This window comes from Microtus ochrogaster, chromosome 6 (assembly GCF_000317375.1).
Source record: "Microtus ochrogaster isolate Prairie Vole_2 chromosome 6, MicOch1.0, whole genome shotgun sequence".
Classification (NCBI taxonomy): Eukaryota; Metazoa; Chordata; class Mammalia; order Rodentia; family Cricetidae; genus Microtus; species Microtus ochrogaster.
In genome coordinates this window covers 11,174,860-11,196,593 of record NC_022013.1, presented here as the reverse complement: position 1 = coordinate 11,196,593, position 21,734 = coordinate 11,174,860, and the positions used below count along the sequence as shown (strand labels likewise).

The window sequence follows — 21,734 nt, the reverse complement described above, 5'->3', positions numbered from 1 at the left end:
TTTGGTTTTTCGAGACAGGGTTTCTCTGTGGCTTTGGAGCCTGTCCTGGAACTAGCTCTTGTAGACCAGGCTGGTCTCGAACTCACAGAGATTCGCCTGCCTCTGCCTCCCGAGTGCTGGGATTAAAGGCGTGCGCCACCATCGCCCGGCTCTTAGTAAAATTTTTAAGTCATATATATGTTCTATATATGTTTTTATATCCTGACATATTTACATAGTAACTTTTACATGTCAGGTAATGATAGCAATTAATAATTTCCACTCAAGAGTTTAACCTTTTACAGCTTACTTAACACTTGTCTGTAAGTGTGCACACTGGGGTGCATGTTTGTAGGTCATTTCTCCGTAAAAAAGATGTTTTTACTTTTGTGTATTTTGTCTGGCCTGGAACTTGCTACGTAACTGAGCTGACCTTGAACTCCTGTTCCTCACTAAGTACTGGGATTACAGGCATGTGCTAGGACTCTCAATTTATTATTTGAATCAAGCTGATACAATATTAAAATGTTTGTATATTAGCTGCTTTAAATACCAGGTGTACTAGTTTACCCTCAACGTCTAGCAGCCCTGGTGACTGACAACACCTGGATCTTACTGAGCCCTTTGTGCTGACTATAGGAGACCAGAGAACCCTTCCTCTTGGTGCGCTCTTTCCAGCAGCCTTTTTCAGGACATAAGTGGTTAGTGCTTTCTGGCTGGTGTAGGAGGGCCTTCTTTCTATGTGTTGCTTTCATTGGTCAAATAAAGAAACTGCGTTGGCTTTTTGATAGGGCAGAATTTAGATAGGTGGGGTAGACAGAACAGAATGCTGGGAGAAAGAAAGCAGAGTCAGGCAGATGCCATGGCTCTCCTCTCTGAGACGGACGCTGGTTAGACTCATGCTAGTCAGCCACAGTCAAGTGGCGATACACATTGATGGAGATGTGAGAGTTAGCCAATAAGAGGCTAGAACTAATGGGCTGGGCAGTGTTTAAACGAATACAGTTTCCGTGTAATTATTTCGGGTGTAAACTAACCAGGAGGCTGGGCGCAGGGAACGCAGCTCCTTTTACAACATCTGGCTGCAATGGGTAGCATGCAGATAAGAATTTAACTGATTGTTCTTGAATTTCTTGTGAAATAATTTTTTTTACAATCTTCAAATTAAAAAAATAAAAAAAAAACAGGCACAGACAAAGACTTCTGTAACTTCATTTAAAATGTCTATGTGATTAGCAGTTCAAGATTGGAAAAATGAGATCATACTTATAGACAGGTTAAAAACCTAAGAATTTTGATTTTTCTTGAGGGTCTAATACTCATGGCAATCCTCCTGCCTCACCCTCTTTCATGGATGAACTACCATACCCAGCAGAATAGTTTTAACCATAAAAGAATGATCACCAGCTCATTTATGAAGATCACTAGCTTTTCTTTTTCAACTACACCATCTATAAAAACACCACAGAAATGTCAGCTATATTCACTAGAACCAGCCAAACACTGCTCCATACATAAACACAGGGCTCTGTGCTGACGATTCCCTTTCATCAGAAGGACAACACCATAGCATGTGCTTCTGGAAGGGTTCTCTAGTCTAGACTATTTATTTTGTGACCTGAGATACTTGTCTCACTATGTTGCTCAGGTTTGTTTCAAACTCCCAGGCGTGAAGGAACCTTCTACTTCAGTCTTCAAAACAGATGGAATTATATGTGCAGGTTAGCTTCAAAATCTGATTTTTCATAGTTACTTTTATTTGTATGTGTGCACACATAGTTGTCAAAGAGCAACTTGGAGTAGCCCCTTGTCTCCTACATTTGGGCTCCAGGGTCAAATGCAGGGCATCAGGGTTAAGGACATGTGGCCTTACCTTCTGAATCACTCACTCTCCACTTCAAGTCTAAGACCCTGGTCACTGAACAGATAGTACAATGAGAGTAGAAATATGGTACAGACATTTATTTATCCAGGTTGAACCACTGGTAAACCTTGCTGTCACAGAAGCGTGTATGGCCATCTTGAGGCCATCAGTCAAGAGCAGGTATTTACAGTGCAGATTCAATAGCCCATATCCAAAATTCTTGGAACCAGAAATGTTTTCCAGTTCAGTTTAGATTTTCAAATATTTGCATGTGCACACACGGACATGTACACGCATGCACGCACACACACCTGAGTCATCTATGTTTCACAGACGTGGCCTGACAGTTAACAGACGGAATACTTTTGCTCTGCTTGCTGCTGCTGCCTTTAAACTGTAACCTATGACAGGCAGGAAACTGTTACCATATCAGTTATCTGGGGACTTAGGATTTTAGAGCAGAGATGATCAGCTTATTATATGAGAGCTGAACGCACATGGGACCCTTAGGAGACACGAGTCTATTGCCCTCTGTCCTTTATTGTCTCTAACTTCTTTTCCCATTAGAAATTTAACAATAATTACGTTATAACTAAGCTTCAAAGAAAGAAAACCTATGATGTGATTCAGAACCATTCAGATCAAACACTATTGGCTATCTCAAATTCTAAGAATAAAAATAGTTACCTCCAATATAAACTGAAAATATTACTCTTTAGTTGTAAGTCTTTCAGACTTTTAAAATTAAATATCCTAGAATATACAGGAGGCTTTCATTCTATCAGTGTCACACCTCAGGTTTCAAGATTAAAGTTAGGTGATACTGAGCCATGAGACTTCATAAAGGAACAGACAAACCTGTATTCATTCTGACTCACTTGTATTAGGAAAATGCTAGTGCCTTTAATTATATTCATACCCACCAAGTCTTTTCACCCACCAAGTCTTTTCACAACACAAAGCAGAACTTCTGTTCTTAAAACATTTTGGGAGGGGGAAACAAGCTGGAGTGATGATTTGGCATTAAGAGCACTGGTTGCTTTTCCAGAGGACCCAGGTTCAATTCCCTGCACCCACATGGCAGCAACAACCATTGGCAATGCCCTGTTTAGGGATCCAATACCTCCTCTGACCTCCAGAGGCACCACACTAATGTTGTACACAGATACACAGACATACATGCAGGTGAAACACCCATTCACACAAAATAAACAAGAATAAACAAGTTTTAAAAAGAAAAAGAAAAAAAACACCATAGAGAATATTTAGTAACTATAATCTAAGCAAAAAAGAAACAAACAAAACAAAACAAAGCAAAAGAAACCTCAAAGGGCCATATAATTAGTGCCTATTTAAAGCACCCTATGTAATGATTGTCTTAAAAGTTGGGCTATCTAACTCTTACTCAGGATTGTTAATATTTTGAACATCCATCCCATATCTATTTATAACAAATTTAGGCAATGATCCCCTTATATGATGATAAAGCAGATCAAGACTTGCCCAGATTTCATGCTCTAAATGTTTTGGTTTACACATTTGTCTTCTACCAACAAGCCCCATTATATCTGTATCAGGAACCTACTATCAAATCCTACTGAAGTTGTCTTCCTTGCCCAGCAGGGAGAACCAGTAGGACGAAGCCAACCTCTGAGGTAAGCAGGATCAGTAAACATTAGGTTGTTTATTAAAAGGCTTCATTAGTTCAAAGTGTCAACAGTTCTCAAAATAAACCTTCAAATTTCTCCTTACATAAACTCAGAAACTTTTCCAAAATTTAAAATATCTGTAAGAAGAAATACTGCTTCTTTACAGTAGTGTCTCCATCATCAGAAATGTACTCTACCACCTGGTTTGCCTCCAGTGAATTAAACCAAAAAGCTTGAATTAACTACACTGCAAGGTTCAAAAAAGACTAAAAGTGTGAAATATATGCAACTCCTCTCAAAATGGTACCCTTTTGACTTCAGAACTTTATTTTAAGGCTATATAAGGCCAGATTAGGAAGGTGTTACATACCTGAGTGATTTGTCAAGGATTTTCAATGTGAAAGAAAAAGTTACGGGCAAAGAAAGCTTTCCGTTTGTATTTGGTATAACCACTAGCTAGTAATGTAACCATTCAGTCTTATCTCTACGTGAATCATACTGTTTTTGCAGTTTCTAGGTCTGTGGTAACAAAATATGTTTATTAAAAATAAAGTATAGCAAAGTTTTTTTTACAACCACAGGTACTTAGGGAAACTAAGGCATGGGTCACTTTAGAATGCAGTATGTGAGAACGGTATTACTACGGCACCACAAAAGGCTGGGACACCATGACTGATCATGGCTCCTTTTGGGTGTGCTTTCTTGCGTCTTATTTTTTAAATTGTCTACTCAGATGACATGTGGGAGGACGACAATCGACAGTTTACCATAAACACAACATCCTAAGAGATTCTCCGAGTGACGCGTTAAATGTTAAAATTCTGAACACCCTTCCCAAGGCCCTTTCAACACAGTAGTAACGCCTGCCATCACCAGTGACAGCTTACAGCTCTTTCCGATCCCCTACCCTTCCACAGAAGCCAATTACAGCACTGTATAACTAGTGACTCGGTATGAAATAAATTCTCTCCAATGCTCCCAATGGAATCAATCCTCTATAAACATCACAAAACACATTATCAACCTGGATGGCAGAGTCCCATGGCCTAAAAGGTGTAACAGCTCATATCTCGGTCATGGCTGCACGGCCAGAAAAATGAGCATCATGGTGGGCTCCTGCATTCTTCACATTGTGCTCATGAACAAAGTCAGTGTAGTTTCTATGTGCAGTCTGGGGTGGGGGCAAGGCCCTTGTGCTCCACTGGTTTCCACCTCGCTGACAGCAGTCACTGGTAGCAGAGAGCCTAGATGGTTGAGGAGTGGGAGTACAGTTAGTCAACAGGAACAGAGAACACGGATGTGTAATGGAGAAAGGCCATGTGACCAGCATGCACCACTATGGTGAGCAGTTACCATGCAACGCTAACATTCAAGAATAGCAGAAGGGGAAATCCACACAGTTACATGGATCATGTAACGGAAAGCATCAATACAAAAAGACACGTAACTAGAATCAGTTAAGTGGATTAATTAGTGAAGGAAAGTCAAAGAGGGAAAACATTCTGTTATCTGTCCCTGCTGTTGCTGGGACACTCCCAACATAGAAATGTTTGGAACTCTTGTGGCACAAATATTCTAAGTGAGCTTTATTCAAATATTAGAAAGAATTCTACAGAAAGGCAAGGACATATATGGAAAGGGCAATTATAAAAATGATCTCCAAATTTACATGACTTTAAAAAAGTATAATCCAGGAAATAAAATTCAGGAGCATTAAAAATAAAAGCCCTTCCCTTAGGCATTGAGCAAGTTTATATCAGTGCTCCAAATTAACAATAATGATTGTCCTTTCTGTAATCAAAGTTCATAGGAGCACAAGCCGAAAGCAGCAGGCACAGATAGACCACAGAAGTGCCACAAGCACATGGGACGTAGATGCAGAAGTTCACAGGCATGGGCGTGTGCAGCCTAGGGAGTCAGTCCTCCAGTAGAGAGAAAACACCTGCCACACTCTTGAGATGTGCAACGGGAGCACATCCTTCACATGACCAACACCAGAAAATGAGTGTTTCAAATACAAAAGGCAACTAAAATCTAGATTTTTTTTTAAAAAGTAGTATTATTTTTCAAATTCTATAAAATATTAACTTAATTTTTAATATTTTTCCTTGGGAAAACTAAAAAGGAAAATTTCAAAATGAACATGGAAGGTGTACTTTTAACTATTAGTATCATTTTATTTCCTTCACTGAAATTCAACTTGCTCATCAGACTTCATAAGCAAACTTCATGACCCCTTGATGTAGAAATTAAATTTGGCTTGTGTTCTGGTTTACAGACACCAGATTTCCTAAGTTCTATACATTTTTGTTTTTTGATAGGGTTGGGTTATCACACTGCTCAGGCTGGCCTGGAATCATGATGTACCTGCACCCTCTTCTCAAACACCGGGATTATGGGCACGCTTTATTTGTTTTGAGATAAGGTTACTTTGCTGCTAGGATGGACTCAAACCCCAGGACTCAACAAAGCCTCTCTCTAGTCTCCGCCTTGCAAGCAGTGTCATCGGGCTTTTTGTTAATAAACAATTCATGTATCCAAGTGATATGAAATATCTTAACAAATCCTAAGTTACTGACATTAAATCATTCACCTAGTTAATGGTTTCATTTAAGATACAAAGGGGAAAAAATTTGAAGACCTGAACAGGAAATAGGCTTAAATTAAACTGGCCCCGAACCATCTGCTAGAAGTAAGATGTTCCACAGGCTGTCCTGGCACCCAGTCAGTTTCCAGACTTTGTGACCACTTTCTAAAGGAGGACTGCTTTATGGCCTCTGAAATCTAAGCATGCAGACACAAAGAATGGGAGGCAGGGCGCACTTTACAGAAGCCTGGAGAGTCACTAGCTATAAGACACGCCAGTGGGTGTCAGTTCCGGGCCCTGCTGATGTACTCTGAAGCTCATCAGGTTTTCAGGGTCATCTCCATTTCAGCAAAGGAGCTGTCTGCACAACCAGAGAAAGGAAGAGGGCACATGGCTCCAATTTTTTTCATTTTTCTTGAAACTGAAATCCAATATTCTCTCTAAAGGCTACACCAAAGGAACTGGTAATGTCTAACAAATCAAATTAAGCAGACTTAAATATGTACTCATTAAAATGGAATTCAATAAAGACCTAGCGTCATAGCACAGGAAGAAAACTAATCAGATTCTTGCTTGGTATTAAAGAAAGACATGCATATATTAAGACAGTTGAAGTCTGGTTACTCACTGTGTGTAACATGGGCCTCAGTGGCACATTAAAGAGATGTATTTTAACTGCCTGCTGGGCTGCTATCTTTAGCAAGAACCCAAAACTTATATCTTAAAGAATAAAATTGTTCATATGTAGCCCTCATTTGTTACTCTTTTGTATGCACATATGTATACATACCTAAATACCCTATATCATATTCCCTATATCATATCCTACATATATGGACAAAATAAGGGAGACTATATCCTCCTTAATTTTAACTGCAAATTATCTGGAACTGAAATAAAACATACCCAACCATCACAGGCAAAGCGTCCTGTGGTTAGTTAAGCCAACGATACCAGTGGAAAGAGTACATAGCAAAGACAGAGAGAGCCACCAACCACTGCTGACCCACCACCATGAAGAAGAGCTGGCTGCACAGAAAGCCGACCCAAACCTTGAGATCACCACAGAAACTCATTAGGTTTCAGGTATTAACAAACTAAGAGCAAGAGAAAAAGAGAAAAATCTCATGAATCATCTAGTGCATTCAATAAATAGACACAAAGCTTGAACAGACGATATATCCATAGTACCACTCAGCCCAAATGATTTCCAGGGAGCCCTCCCCAAGCCACAGCTTTCTAGGAAAGCACAAACCCACCTGGTAAAATCCAACAAGCCACAAAGTATTCATATCTGTGTGTTTACATTTTATAAAAATAGCTTTACTTTCATTGAATTATTTCTCGAGCTCCCCAAACTGGAATATTTTTCTTTCTTCTTATTTAGACTTTAACATCAGTGAAAGTCAGCAGTCTTATGTTCTGCCTTTAAGACAGCCATCCATCCCCCCTTCTTCATCCAAGACCTAACGCTCACCAGCCCTCTGACTGCTCAGTCTGTTCCTTTTCAGCTCACAAATATGAATAATTTGTTTTCAATCATATTTAAAGTGCTTCAAGATTATAGTTTAAAAGTTTAGAATACAATTGTGCAAGCAATATTTGGTTTAGGAAGTTAACAAACCATTTCCTGTCGCGTTGGTTTGCTGCAGAATTCTGCGGAAGATTCTCTATCTCCACCAGCACAGGACCAGAGGTTGAGGAAGGGATCACAGGCACAGGAGACCTCACACCCCAAGCCTTGGTGGAAAAATAATAAAATGCATTTGTTTTGCCTATATGTATGGTCAAAATCTAACAAATAGAAATATTAACACAAAGAAATACAACATTAAAATGGAGTGCCATCTATATAGTACATAAATGTAATGTAATTAAATGTTTAATTTTAATACACTAATTTTAGGTAATAAATGAACATTCACAATGTACTGATACCCCATATTAGACAGAAAATGTTTACAAATCATCTGTTTTACTCGCATTATCTTAGTAAAACAAGGACAAGTGCTGGAGGTGAGAAACGCATAAACGTTGTAAAATATCACACACTACAAATATCCAATTAATATGTGCTCTGGTGTTTTAGAAACTTACTACTGTCTTACCTGTTGGGAGTCATTATTCTGGGTTGAAGTATCATGAACACTATAATGAAAGAAAAAAACCTATTAAAAACCCTGTATAAAAGGACTGAGGGAAGAAAGGGAGAGAGCAATGTAATTAAAATTAAAGCAATATAATTTTAAAAAACCTAACCAACCAAACAAACATAAAGACCCAAATAGAACAGAACTGATTAAAACTGTTTCCTTAAAATGTATGTCAAGGGGCTGGAGAGATGGCTCAGTGGTTGGGAACACTGGTTGTTCTTCCGGAGGACATGGGTTCAATTCCCAGTACCCACGTGACAGCTCACAGCCTGTAACTCCAGTACCAGTGGATCTAACACAATCACACCAATGCACATAAAATAAAACTTTAAAAAGTATGTAAAATAAGTTCAACAAAGTCATACATATCTAACTTGCATGTTAAAGCTTGAAATAGTTTGCATAGTTTTAAATCTTTCCATGGAACCTGCATCAGTGATATCTTGTGTTCATAAGTCCACCCATGTAAATACATTATCTTAGATGTCTTCAAGGTATTAATCAATGCTTTGATTGAGACAATGAAATCCAAGAGCAGAATTGCGGAGTCATTTGGTAAGTCTGACATAGGTATACACACATATATAAAGTTCACCTGTAATTTTACATTCTTTTATTTTTTAATGTTATATATGTATAACTATAATTTTTTCTTTTATCACTAATAAAATAAAGCATTATAGGGTTAAAATACTCTACATATAAAATTCTAGGTTATTATTTCTTTCCAATTTTTTTTTCTTTTCCTTTTTTTTTTTTTTTTTTTTTTTTGAGACAAGGTCTCATTACATAGTCCTGGCTGATCTGAAACTTGGTCTGTAGATCAGGCTGGCCTAGAACTCACAGATATCTGCCTACTTCTGCTTCCCAAGTATTGGGATTAAAGGCATGTGCTTTTTAATTTTTCAAATTAATAATTCTATATTCTCTTTTCACTTACAACCTGTACTCAAAGTATTCAGTTTTATATAATTTACACAGAATTGTTCTAGTTAGTATGGATAATATGGTAGTGGGATTTAAGCTTCATCAGAAACATTACACATTTGCAAAACACCCTTTATTTAAAATAACAAGAATTTTAAAAGTTTTTTCTTTTTTTAAACCTTTACTTTGTACATGTTCGGAAGTCAGGAAAACCGGCCAGAGGTTATTTCCTTCCACCATACGGGTCCTGAGAACTGTACCCAGGACATCAGGCTCTGGGGCAGATGCCTTTATCTCTACCTCTCCCATTTAAAAACAAAGAAAACAATTCATTCTATTTTTATTTATGTATGTGTATCCATGTGTACACCTGGATAGGGTACCCGAAGATGCCAAAAGAAGGCTTGGATCCTACGGGGCTGAGGTTATAGGCAGTTGTGGGCTGCCCAATGTGGGAACTGAGAATCAAAATTGAGTCCTCTGAAAAACAGCCAAGCAGTCTTAACCACTGAATCTCAATTATTACTTTACTTTATTGTTGATTATTAAGGGTCCCGGATTTCCAAGAGACCCAAATTTGATTCCCAGCTCCCTCTTCCCTTTTTTCTAAGGAGTCATGTTTGCTCTTCCCAGACTGTAGGATCCTGGTGAAAGTGACTTCCTGGTCTACACATTAAATCCCTTCAAGCCTACCTGGAGCATAAGTTAGCCTCAATGAGTCTATGATTCTTTTGTTACTTTCAAACATTTCTTTCAGCTCGGAATAACTTCAGTAACAACAAAAACAATTTAAACTTGAGAAAAGCATCTCTCATAACTAGCCATATTAAGTCAATCAAAACTTCCTATTTAGATCATATGAAATGTAAAAACCATTATTTTTCTTATAATTTCTTAATAATTAAAAAGTAGGGATTGGGATGTAGTTCACTGGTAGAAGGCTTATCTAGCACCCATGAGGTCCTGAGTTTGATGTTTAGTACCAAAACCAGAAACAAAGCATCATCAATTTAGAGACAACTGAGGTTAATTCAAGACACTTGATGAAGGGAACTGTGTCAGCACAAGATGTCCCAAGACCAAGTTCTCAGCACTAAAGAGTGCCTATTTGTCCCACCCCCACCCCCAGAGGGACAAAGGACAGGGAATAAGAGACAAAGACAGGAGACAGAAAAGGGAAAAGGAACAAGGGAGAGGAGGAAGGGCTATCTGTCCCAGGTAGGGGAGACGTGACAAGGACGACAATGACACAGGACTGCCTCTAGATACGGGGAGACAGACGTGACACATAGGAAAACGGTGGTTTATGAAGCAGAAGGGGAACTCTCTGATAGAATGATGTGTTCAGTTTTAATTGGGCATGTTAATTAGCGTAGCCAAAGGGGACATCTGATTGCTGGATTTTAATACTTTGATAGCTGGACCTTGGTAGTCAGTCTAAGAAAGAGGAAGGCACCAAATAGGGGACAGACCTTATGGCTAGCTTCAAGAATGTGATCTAGAAGGTTTTAGCAAGGCAGAGGGAATTGGGGAGAAGGGCAAGGCCATGTTTGCCATGTTCTGGCTGGCTAGACTTCATTTCATCTGGTTTGTGAATTTGATCAGAAATATATATTCAGAGCATCTTAGAGAAGGGCTTTGTAAAGGACCACAAGCAGTAACTGCCCCCTTTGCTCATATATAGCTCGCTTTCGCCCTCCATCAGGTACAACAGCACCTGCCCACAGTCCCACTGCTCAGTGAGAAGGAAGCTCAAGGAGAGTCTCTTAAGTTCAGATCATGGGGCTAGCTTGTGCAGCATACCAAGGCCTCTTCATTTAGAAAAAGAACACAGTATTAGTAACCATGAACATCAACTATCCTTGAAAATACTACCCTTTCTTAAGGGTACTAAGTTTGTACTTTTAGTACAAACTCACCAGGAGAGATCGACACCAGCAATTTACAAACATGCTATTCAAACTGGTACATTTTATGAAGCAGCAAAGTAAAAAGGTCGAGAAATGTTTCAGGTCAAATAGTTAGACTATAAAAAAGGCACTGTTCTCCATGGCTCACTGGAGCAAAACCATTCATGAAACAGAACGGCAAGGTCAAGAGCGAAGAGCATGCATGCCAGTCCAAAGTCAGGTGCCCTGAGACTATATGAAAGAAAGGTGCCTAGTTGTTGTAATAGGAGCTGTGGGCTGTGTTCCGCCACCCAGCTCCCGCCACCGGCTAGCTTTACCCAAAATAACAACATACAAACTGTATTCTTTTAAACATTGCTTGGCCCATTATATCTAGCCTCTTCTCGGCTAACTCTCGCACCTGGACTAGTCCATTTCTAATAATGTGTGTAGCACCCCAAGGTGCACTTACTGGGAAGATTCTAGCCTACGTCCACCCTGGGTTGGAGCCTTATCGTCTGCCCGGGAGAGGGGAGCATGGTCTCTGAGCTCACTTCCTCTTCCTCCAGCATTCTGTTCTGTTTACTCCACCTACCTAATTTTCTACCTACCAGGGCCAAGCAGTTTTCTTTAATTGACCAATGAAAGCAACAGATAGAAATCTGACCTTCCCACATCATTTCCCCTTTTTCTGTTTAAAAAGGAAAGGCTTTCACTTTAACATAGTAAAATTACATATAACGAAACAGTTATCAAGTAAGAATTACAGTTATAATATTAATATCTATTTTATCTTTTATCATGACTAAGGAAAACTATAACTAACTATTCTTCAACTCCATCAAAGACTCCAGAAAGATACAATATTACCTAAGCAAACAAGAAATAAGCAACTTTCAAACTCTAGAAATGACAGAGACATCTCGCTGCCTGGACAGTCACCCAAAGTTCCTCTGTACCGTTGGGGCATCCATCTTCAGCCTTCAGGCCCATGGTATTCAGCAGACATTTCCATGAAGCAGGAAAATTCAAAGTCAGTTCAGTCACTATCTGTTGTGTCCTGCAGAATGTCTTGCAGACTCTTCATGAATCAGGAACCCCGAAAGATCATCTCACCTTTAGGCAAGTTAATAGTCCTCTCTCTGCGGGTTCTCTGTTTCCAGTTTATACAATAGTCCAGGCAAGAGCAGTTTCTTGCCCAAATGGCTATCAAACTCCATAAGGATCCTCTTTGATGCCCATCTTCTTCTTGAAGTAGGTTGGTGTTTCCAGGAGCAGACATGTCTCATTGTCATGAAAAACCCTAAGTTATTAAAACATTAAATAGCATATTCCGTAGTCTTTGAAAGATATGAAGAATGCCTATCGAAAATATATCCATGCACATCTAGAAAATCTAACTAACATGACTACAAACTTGACTATTATAGATGATTAGCTATTAACAACCTTCAGTGGGAACAAGCTGTCTCTTCATTTAAGTTCTGAAAGACTACTATATATGTATATATACACATACTTTAAGATTAAGATTTATTTATGTGTAGGTGTCTGTGTGTAAGTAATACATGTAAGTGTATATATCCTTGCAGGCTAACTCAGATTATTTGGAGCTGTGAGCCTTTTATAACTTTTGGGATTATAATTATAATCACTTCTCCCTTCTCTTTCCTCCCTCCAAATGGTCATCATTTCTTTCTTTTCTTTTAATAATTTTTTCATTCATTTTATATAACAACCACAGTTTCCCCTCCCTCTCCTCCTCGTTGTTCCCCTACCTCCCCCAACCCACCCCCCAACCACTCCTCTGAAAAGGTAAGGCCTCCCATGGGGAGTCAACAGAGTCTAGCACATTAAGTTGAGGCAGGACCAAGTCCCTCCTGCATCAAGGCTGACAAAGCATCCCACAACAGGGAATGGGGTACAAAAAGCCAGATCATGCATCAGTGATGGATTCTGAAGGGGCCATCATTTCTTAAGTAGCCTATTTCTGTGGTCTTCTAAAGTCAAAAGCATCACTAATGAAGAGACAGTGACATATATCCATTAAAGTGAAATTAACTCCAATTCTAGAAAAGAGACCATGTTTATTATACTCACTATGTTCTGATTAAAAATCTAAATTTCAAAACACCTTAGAGAAGGGACTTTAACTTTACAAATAAAAACTTAATTGTTCCCCATCATGTCTCTGCTTAAATATTTTCTTTCTGTTTCTACTACTTTCATGATATACCTTTAGGATGAAATGTCATGTCCTAGTCTGTTTCAAGAAAGCAACATATGATCAATGACAACAACACTATTAAAAAACACGAAGAGCTAATATTCCTTCCCAATATCTTTGCAAGTACAGCTTCTAAACAATTCAAAAGAAAAACAAACAACCCAAAGCAGATAGCCCAGAGAGGCATAAAACTTCCTTTTTAATCTGAAGCTTTACAAGAGAAACCCCTGGCTCCCCATAACTCCATATTCATTTTAGTCTTAACAGCATCAAGAGTCCCTGTTCACAACAGCAAAGCGTTTCTGTAATGGATCACTAATCACAACCTGGCTCCAACAGTTGTAAGTGAAGAAAACTGTACAGGAAAACTCAGAGGTCAGCAGGAGTGCCATCCCTAGAGCCCGCACGGTGCAGCTCTCACCTCCACATGGGTACTGTGGTCACGCACAACTACACACTAAACATGCATTGCTACAAACTTAAACACACTAAATAAACAGATAAATAAATGTAATAGAAATTTCTTTTAAGGTATGGTTAACTACCCAGTATCTGAAAATAACAAGCCTCTTTGAAGAATTTCAAATTCAGACAGATTTGACACCCAACCACAACCCACAGAAAGGTTGTTTGCTGGTTTTATTAAGATAATTATTATATTTGTACAATATATGAAAATTTATAGCACATAGAATTACAATATAATTTATAAATTATAAAGTAAAAATAATAGTTATTATAATTATTATTTTGTGTCTTTTTTGAGAAAAGGTCTTGCAAGAGTAGACCAGGCTAGCCTCAGACTCATCCAGATCCAGGACTCTACCTCCCAAGTGCTGGGATTAAAGCTGTGTATGCTTTGAATTTGACTGCTTAATAAGCATTCTGGAAGACATCAATATACAGTTGCTTTTTTTTTTTTTTTTTTTTTTTTGAGACAGGGTTTCTCTGTAGCTTTGGTTCCTGTCCTGGAACCAGCTCTTGTAGACCAGGCTGGCCTCGAACTCACAGAGATCCACCTGCCTCTGCCTCCCGAGTGCTGGGATTAAAGGCATGTGCCACCACCGCCCGAAGTTGTTTTTGAAAAACATTTTAATACATACTGCTGAAATTAATGAAGCCATTATAATTATGTCTTTTAAAGGGACATTTAAAGTGACTGAAATAATAATACACTTTCTTTTTTTTAAATATTTATTTATTTGTTATGTATACAATATTCTGTCTGTGTGTATGTCTGCAGGCCAGAAGAGGGCACCAGACCTCATTACAGGTGGTTGTGAGCCACCATGTGGTGGTCGGGAATTGAACTCAGGACCTTTGGAAGAGCAGGCAATGCTCTTAACCACTGAGCTATCTCTCCAGCCCCCATCAATACACTTTCTAACAAAAAATAGATTTACAATATTCACACATATGGGGAAATTAAACAACATATTCCTAAATAACTTAATAGTTCTAAGGAGAAATCATGGGTTAGAAAACAATGTGGAGCGCCCGGAGGGCGGTGGTGGTGCACGCCTTTAATCCCAGCACTCGGGAGGCAGAGGCAGGTGAATCTCTGTGAGTTCGAGACCAGCCTGGTCTACAGAGCTAGTTCCAGGACAGGCTCCAAAGCCACAGAGAAACCCTGTCTCGAAAAAACAAAAACAAACAAACAAACAAACAAAAACAATGTGGGATGAAGCAAAACAGTGCAAATGAAACATACCAAGAGATACAGAATGCAATTAAATAGTGCTCAAGGGGAAGTTGACAGACGCTTTCGCCAGCCGAGGTTAGTTCAAGCCAATCTGGCAGTATAGAAAGGCTGAAGCCCCAGGATCAGAGGTTCACATTTAGTCAGGGTACACAGCAAGCTTGGCATCTAATGAGACCTTGTCTCAAAAACTTGAAAAATAAACAAAGGTCTCAAATGACCAAGCCACACCTTCAGATAATACAGAGAGAACAAGAAGTTGGGTGTGGTGGTACAGCCTTCCAAAGGCCTGGGCTTAGAAGGTCAGGCAGAAAGACCACAAGTTTAAGGCTATTGTGGGGCGTCTAAAGAGCTTGTTTCAAACAACTAAGAAACAGGCTAGGCCTGGTAGGCAAGTAGTGAGTTCCAGGTCAGCCAGGGCTGCAAAATGAGACTCTGTCTCAAAAACAAACAGAAAACAAGAAAACCAAGAAGCATTTGGGGATGTAGCTCTGTAGTAGAGCACTTGTGCAGCTAGCACCCACAAGGTCCTGGGTAACAAAAAAAACAAGAAGGAAAGCAAGAAGAAGAGGAAGAAGTAGCCAGAGCAAACTAAATCTTAAATAAGAAGGAACAAATAATAGAGCAAGAATTAATGAAAGGCTAAAAAACTAACAAATACTCAGCTGGACTGACCAAGAAAAAAGCAAGAAATCAGTTAGAAAGAATCAGGTAGAGCATAATTGTCTTACAGAAACAAGACTGGAAAACTACAAACTACATTCCTAGGAATTAAGATAGGTTAAAAAATATGTCTACAAAAGGTGATTGAATTAAGAATTTAAAAAGTGGCCTAGAGAAAATCCAAGTTAGATGGTTTTAATAAATACTATCAGTGTTAAGAAATTCATATCAATTCCTTACAAAAATCTCAAAAATAGGAGAGGAAGGATTATTTACCAACTTATTCTGTGAGGTCATGAATTGCTCTCATACCAAAACTGGATAAAGAGTCTAAGTAAAGCACAGACCAATATCTCTGATGAATACAGACACACAGATCAACAAATACTAGGAAGCCAGATCCAGTAACATGGCAGCATGAACTGTATACCATGATCAAGTGCAATCCCATAGAGAATAAAATTGCTTCCCTGCAAACCCACCTTTCTTCTTTGATGTTATCAATATGAACAACATTCTACTTCTGTATGCAGCTAAATTTTCCTGAATGTCAATTTTATCTGATGTTTCTTTGTTCCCTATTATCCTCCCGATACCTATGAAACTGACATTCGGCAAGGTCTCCAACAAATATGTTTAATTAATGATATATATAAATTAACTAAATATGTAAATTGTCTCAGTTCCTACATTGCAAGGAATTACTCACCCAAGATCTTCAGGTTTTGTTGTGCTTGCTGACAAGAGAAAAGATAACATCTTATTAGTCCACCCTGCATGACAAATTGCTGTACTATTCACAGTAAAACCATGACTAACTGTGAAAACACAGAGGCCATGCTGCAGGGCAGATCAGCATCGCCAGCAGCAGCCTCTTCTATTTTTCAATAAAACACTGCACATGTTTTCTTCTCCAGGATTTCACTTTTGTTATGTGGACCAGAGTGTGGCTATGCTGGCTATGCGCACAAGAGCACAGGTCCCCTGATCTCAGAAGACAGCATCAGAACCCTTTGCGTTGAAGTAACGGGTACATTTGAGCCACTTGATGTGGGTGCTGGAGCCAAATTTGGGTCCTTTGCAAGAGAGGCACACTCTCTTAACTGTTGAGCCACCTCTCTAGGATGGAGTCTGAGGACAGGATCGCCCTTTGGGTCTGAGGAGTCCATAGAGGTAAAAGGTCTCTCTATTGGCTGGCTGCACTGCTTCTCTGATCTCTCAGCTTTCAACCCCTAATATCTGACCCTGGGTCTTATTTATTAAGACCAATTAGAATTCACGCTACATTACAGAGTTGAAGTATCTTAAGTGGCAAATGATATTTATGAATTTGTAAATATCTATGTATGACAGACATTGATAATTTAACAGTAATTACAGTATCATCCACTCATTTTTATATTGTTTTACTGTGTGTCTCTGTGCGGGATGTGTGTATGTGTGTGTATGTGTGTGTGTAGGTCAGCGGATAACTTTGTGGAGTCTGTTTTTTTCCCCATTATGTAGGTCTTGGGGACTAAACAGGTTAATCAGATTTGACAGCAAGCTTCTTTATCCACTAAACCATTTATAAAGTGCCTTTATCTCACCAGTCTAGAGAGATGACTCAGAAGTTAAGAGTACTTGCTGCTCTGCCAAAGGACCTGGTTCAAGTCTCAGCATCTACATGGCAGCTCACAACTGCCTACAACTCCAGTTCCAGAGCACTGACATGGTTCATAAAACAGCAAGCATGCACACATGCATGGACAACCCCCCCAAATAAAAAATTTAATGTATTCTTTACATGCTAAAATTTAAAAAAATTCAAGGGGTTGGAGTGGCATTTCATCATGAGATCTGAAAGACAAGAGAGAAAATACTGCTCTAAAACAAACAAAAATACCGCTGAGAACATCTACTGAACTGTGCTTACTATTAAAATTAATCTCAGTTAATTACAGAAGTCATTATAATGTAGCGTATGACGCTCGTATGTAGACGTAAGTCACAAACGATGCCACAGCAGTTTGGAATTATAATTAACAGGGTAGTATTTATTTAAAGGGGAAAAAAACTTATAGATCACCGTCAGCCCTCTGTACGACCAGGAAGGGAGTCTAGCCGCCAGCCGAGTAGGAAGTGAAGAGAGCGAGAGAAGGAAGTGGCCGCTTTTTTAAAGGGAGAGAGACCACGCCCCAATGGGCGGGTATCTCAGCGGCTATAGGCTGGAGGAGCGGAAGGACCTCCCGCAACACTCGTACAGGAACAGTTTTAATAATTAAAAAGGCTTAAGAAGACTCAAGCAGCGTCCTCTCCAGCACACAAGGAGTGCTAGCACATTAAGACCGGAAAAGGAGGACAAGATTTGAACAGGACTGGACTTACCTTTCATCTGTAGGGTCCGCCGGGAGTATCGCTTGCTGGGCCTTCTTTCAAAGGAGGTCGATCTTCTTGCTTTGTTAGTTTTTGTGGTCTGATATTCAGTTTTTCCACTAAAATAAATGAGGCAAGTCAACAGTAAGACAATCTAAGGCAATCAGGCAGAGGAGTAAGATGTTTGCACTCAGATTATCCTGCAAAGCATCCAAAAGGGAACCACTACCAATAGTTGTGACTTTTCCTCTTTAGCAAATTTTTTTTTAATCATCCAGGTTTTGGTAAATTATGTAACAGTAATAATACAGGATTTCTCCCTAAGCATGTATATCACCTACAAACATATTAAATCAGGAGAGAATGTCCATACATTCTCTAATTTCCTATCCACATGTATCAATGTAAATGTGTAATCCAGAACAAGATTTCCAGTTAATTCTCCTTCTGTGGTCCTACGGATTGAACTACAGGCTTATACATGCTTTCAAGTACTCTACCAATGGGCTATGTCCTCAGCCCTAGCTCCAGTTACTTTTTCTATTATTTTCACAAAAAAAAAAAAAATTTTTCCAGAAATGCTTTTAAAAACTACTCTTGTACTTCTTTGGTTTCCAGCTAAAAAGAAAATGCTTAAGCATTTCTGACAAGGGTAGAAGAGAAATTATATTAAGAATCTGTGCATGACTTGCTACCTTACTGGCATGGCCATCCCTTCTTTAGTTGATTCCAATGGCACACTCAAGACTCAACCTGAGCAGCTACTTGAATGTAACAAGAACTGAAGTGTTTCAAATTCATGGCAAAGGAGTCAGTGAAAGCAATTGATTTTTGGGTTTCTAGAGACCTACAGTCGATGTAGGTGGGCCTTCTTTCTATGTGTTGCTTTCATTGGTTAATTAATAAAGAAACTGCTTGGCCTGATAAGTCAGAGCATAGCTGGGTGGAGTAGACAGAACAGAATGCTGGGAAGAAGGGAAGTGAGGCAGACGCCATGATTCTCCGACCCGAGATGGACGCAGGTAAGCCACCACCTTGTGGTGCTACACAGATTACTAAATATGGATTAAAGCAAGATGTGAGAATTAGCCAATAAGAGGCTGGAACTAATGGGCCAAGCAGTGTTTAAAAGAATACAGTTTGTGTGTTGTCATTTCGGGTGGAAAGCTAGCCGTGCAGACGCCAGGTGGGATGAAAAGCAGGCCTGCTTGCCTCATCACTACAAACAGTATTATTCGTATTAATTCCCCATACAATTTTCTGTATAAACACAACCTGTCAGATGGAGAATCCACCTTGTTAAATAAATGTAAATTGTGGCCTGAATAGTATATACAAAATGTGTCAATATATAAATCAATAATTGATTTCCTGTCTAGTCAAGAAATTATTAACAGTAACATTACTTCTTTAAACATTTTAGCCAATAAGTATCTTTGGCAACATACTTTATTTCTCTGTCTTTGTTTCTGTCTCAGTAAAATCAGTGTTGTTTTAACTTTTCTGGTCTGTATGCAAGAGAGGGTAATGTCAAAACTTAGGGGAATTAACCTATATCTAAATCGTGATCCTAGTCGAATGAATCCCGATCGATGAGAACTCTTTTGGACAGGTCCTCGGAGACGGAAGAAGGCATGGTGCTCCACTGCACATTTCCATAAGTGTTTGCAGGCCTTTGGATGATCCAGTCTAAAGACAAAGGTGTGCTCTTGTTCTTTACCCTAAAAAAGACAAAGCGGTGTTTATTAAGTCACATCTCCTATTTCTGCAATACAAATACAACTATACCAATACCAAAAGGCAGCTAAGCATGTGGTGAATGCCCGTAATCCTAGTAACCAGGTAAAATGCCACTAGGTCAGGGCCAGCATTACATACACAGTAAGCACCAGGCCAGCTAGACAACAGAGACCTTGTGTCAAAATAAATCAATGCAGAAAGGTAAATAGTAAAGTTTCAGGAGACATGGCTCAGTGGTTAAGAGCACTGCTTTTTCAGGACATCTGTTTGATTCCCAGCACCTGCATCAGGCAGCTCACAGCAGTCTCTAAATCCAGCTCAAGGCGAGCTCACGTCTCCAAGTTCATCTTCACTAACCACCCATTCACCCACTACATATAATTAAAAATAAAATAAACCTTAAAAAAATAAAAAAGCATCTAGTTTGTTCTCGGAAACTTTTGGGGGATGGGCGACTATGGTGCTGGCCAACCAGTCTTGTCAAATAGGTGAGCTTCAGGTTTAGTAGAGACCCTGTTGCAAAACAGGGTGGAAAGTAATCAACACCTACTATCTGGTCCCATAAACATGTACACACATATGCACCTCCATGTATACTTCCATATAGACAGTCACATACAACACTCATGAAAAGTCCAGAGGCCATTAAAAAAAAGTGCTACGATGGGTATGGTAGTGCACACCTTTAGAGACAAATCTCTGATTTGAGGCCAGCCTGGTCTACACAGCAAGTTCCAGGATTAGTCAGAGCTGCACAAAGGAACCCTGTCTCGAAAATCAAAAGTAAAAATAAACAACCCCCCCCCAAAAAAAACCCAACCAAACTACTCTCATAGTGTTGGAAGGAGCCATAAAAGCTTGCTAAGGAAGAAAAGCAGTGAGTAGCAGCCCTGACTCTAATGCCTACAAGTCACAGCAAGACATTCATTCCTAAAGATGCAATGATGAGTGGCACTCAGATCTGGACAGCAACCAATGGTCACTTAACTGATGAACTTGAGGTCTGCTTACTAAAAGGAATCTGGCATTGTAAACTCAGCCAACTACCTGTGGCTGGTGAGGCCATGGAATCTAGAGAACCTACTATAGCCACACTCCTAAACTGATGTACTTTCAAACTGCATCCTAAATACATTTCTTTAGATACACAATTAAATGTGATGCTCACCCCTCATCAAAGAAGCTGCTTTCGGAGGCAGACAGATACCATTACAGAAAAACACATCTGGTCAAAAGGCAGAGAGAGACCAAATTGGCCATGGGCTGTTAGTCCCCAATTAATATATTTACACTATAACCCCTGCAGTTTAGAGCTTAGGGAACATTGCAGGAGGGGGAGGTACTGTAAGAGCCAGAGGATCAGAACATTTGAACAGAGAGATAGTTTCTTATGAAAAAAGGGAGGGGGTCAACCTGGGAGGAAATGAGGAATGGGGGATGAATGTGATCTTAAAGCCTGGCCTCAAAACCAAGTAACTACCACGACCTTGTTGCTTTCCACCTCCAGTTTAGAGAGTAGAGAACTTGTTTTCTTGTTTGCATTTGTTTTCTGAAACTGAGTCTCATTGTAGTTGAAGCAGTCATTGAACTCCTGTTCCTTTTACCTCTACTTCTAAAGGTCTGACATTAGAGGTATAAACTCCATGTGATGTAAAAGGGGGAAAAAGCTTAGCAAGGGCGATGGCGGTGAACGTCTTTAAACGTCTTTAAACCTCCATTTGAGGCAGGAGGATCTCTGAGTTTGAGGCCAGCCTGGTCTCAGAATGAGCTCCAGGGCAAAAAACAAACAACCAAACAAAAAAACAAAACCAACCAACCAACCAACCAAACAAACAAACAAAAACCCAACAAACAAACTTGTGTGTGTACCAGCCTGTGTGCCATGGCACACACACAGAGGTCAGAGGATAACTTGAACTTGTGTGTGTGTGCCAGCCTGTGTGCCATGGTACACACACAGAGGTCAGAGCATAACTTGAACTTGTGTGTGTGTGCCAGCCTG

The 21,734-nt window shown here is 39.5% G+C and overlaps 1 protein-coding gene across 2 annotated transcripts in view; it reads right to left on the bottom strand.

Annotated features, from left to right (window-relative positions):
* The window catches only part of Epb41l5 (erythrocyte membrane protein band 4.1 like 5), a 113,061-nt gene that overhangs the window by 56,616 nt on the left and 34,711 nt on the right, over window positions 1-21,734 (bottom strand). For both annotated transcript variants that reach the window (XM_013346693.2, XM_026779806.1), the window contains exons 12-16: window positions 19,544-19,713; window positions 18,005-18,111; window positions 16,347-16,374; window positions 8,188-8,227; window positions 7,704-7,819 (exon numbers count right to left, since the gene is read on the bottom strand). In XM_013346693.2, coding sequence (XP_013202147.1) covers window positions 7,704-7,819; window positions 8,188-8,227; window positions 16,347-16,374; window positions 18,005-18,111; window positions 19,544-19,713 — 461 coding nt within the window. The remainder of the gene's footprint in view (window positions 1-7,703; window positions 7,820-8,187; window positions 8,228-16,346; window positions 16,375-18,004; window positions 18,112-19,543; window positions 19,714-21,734) is intronic.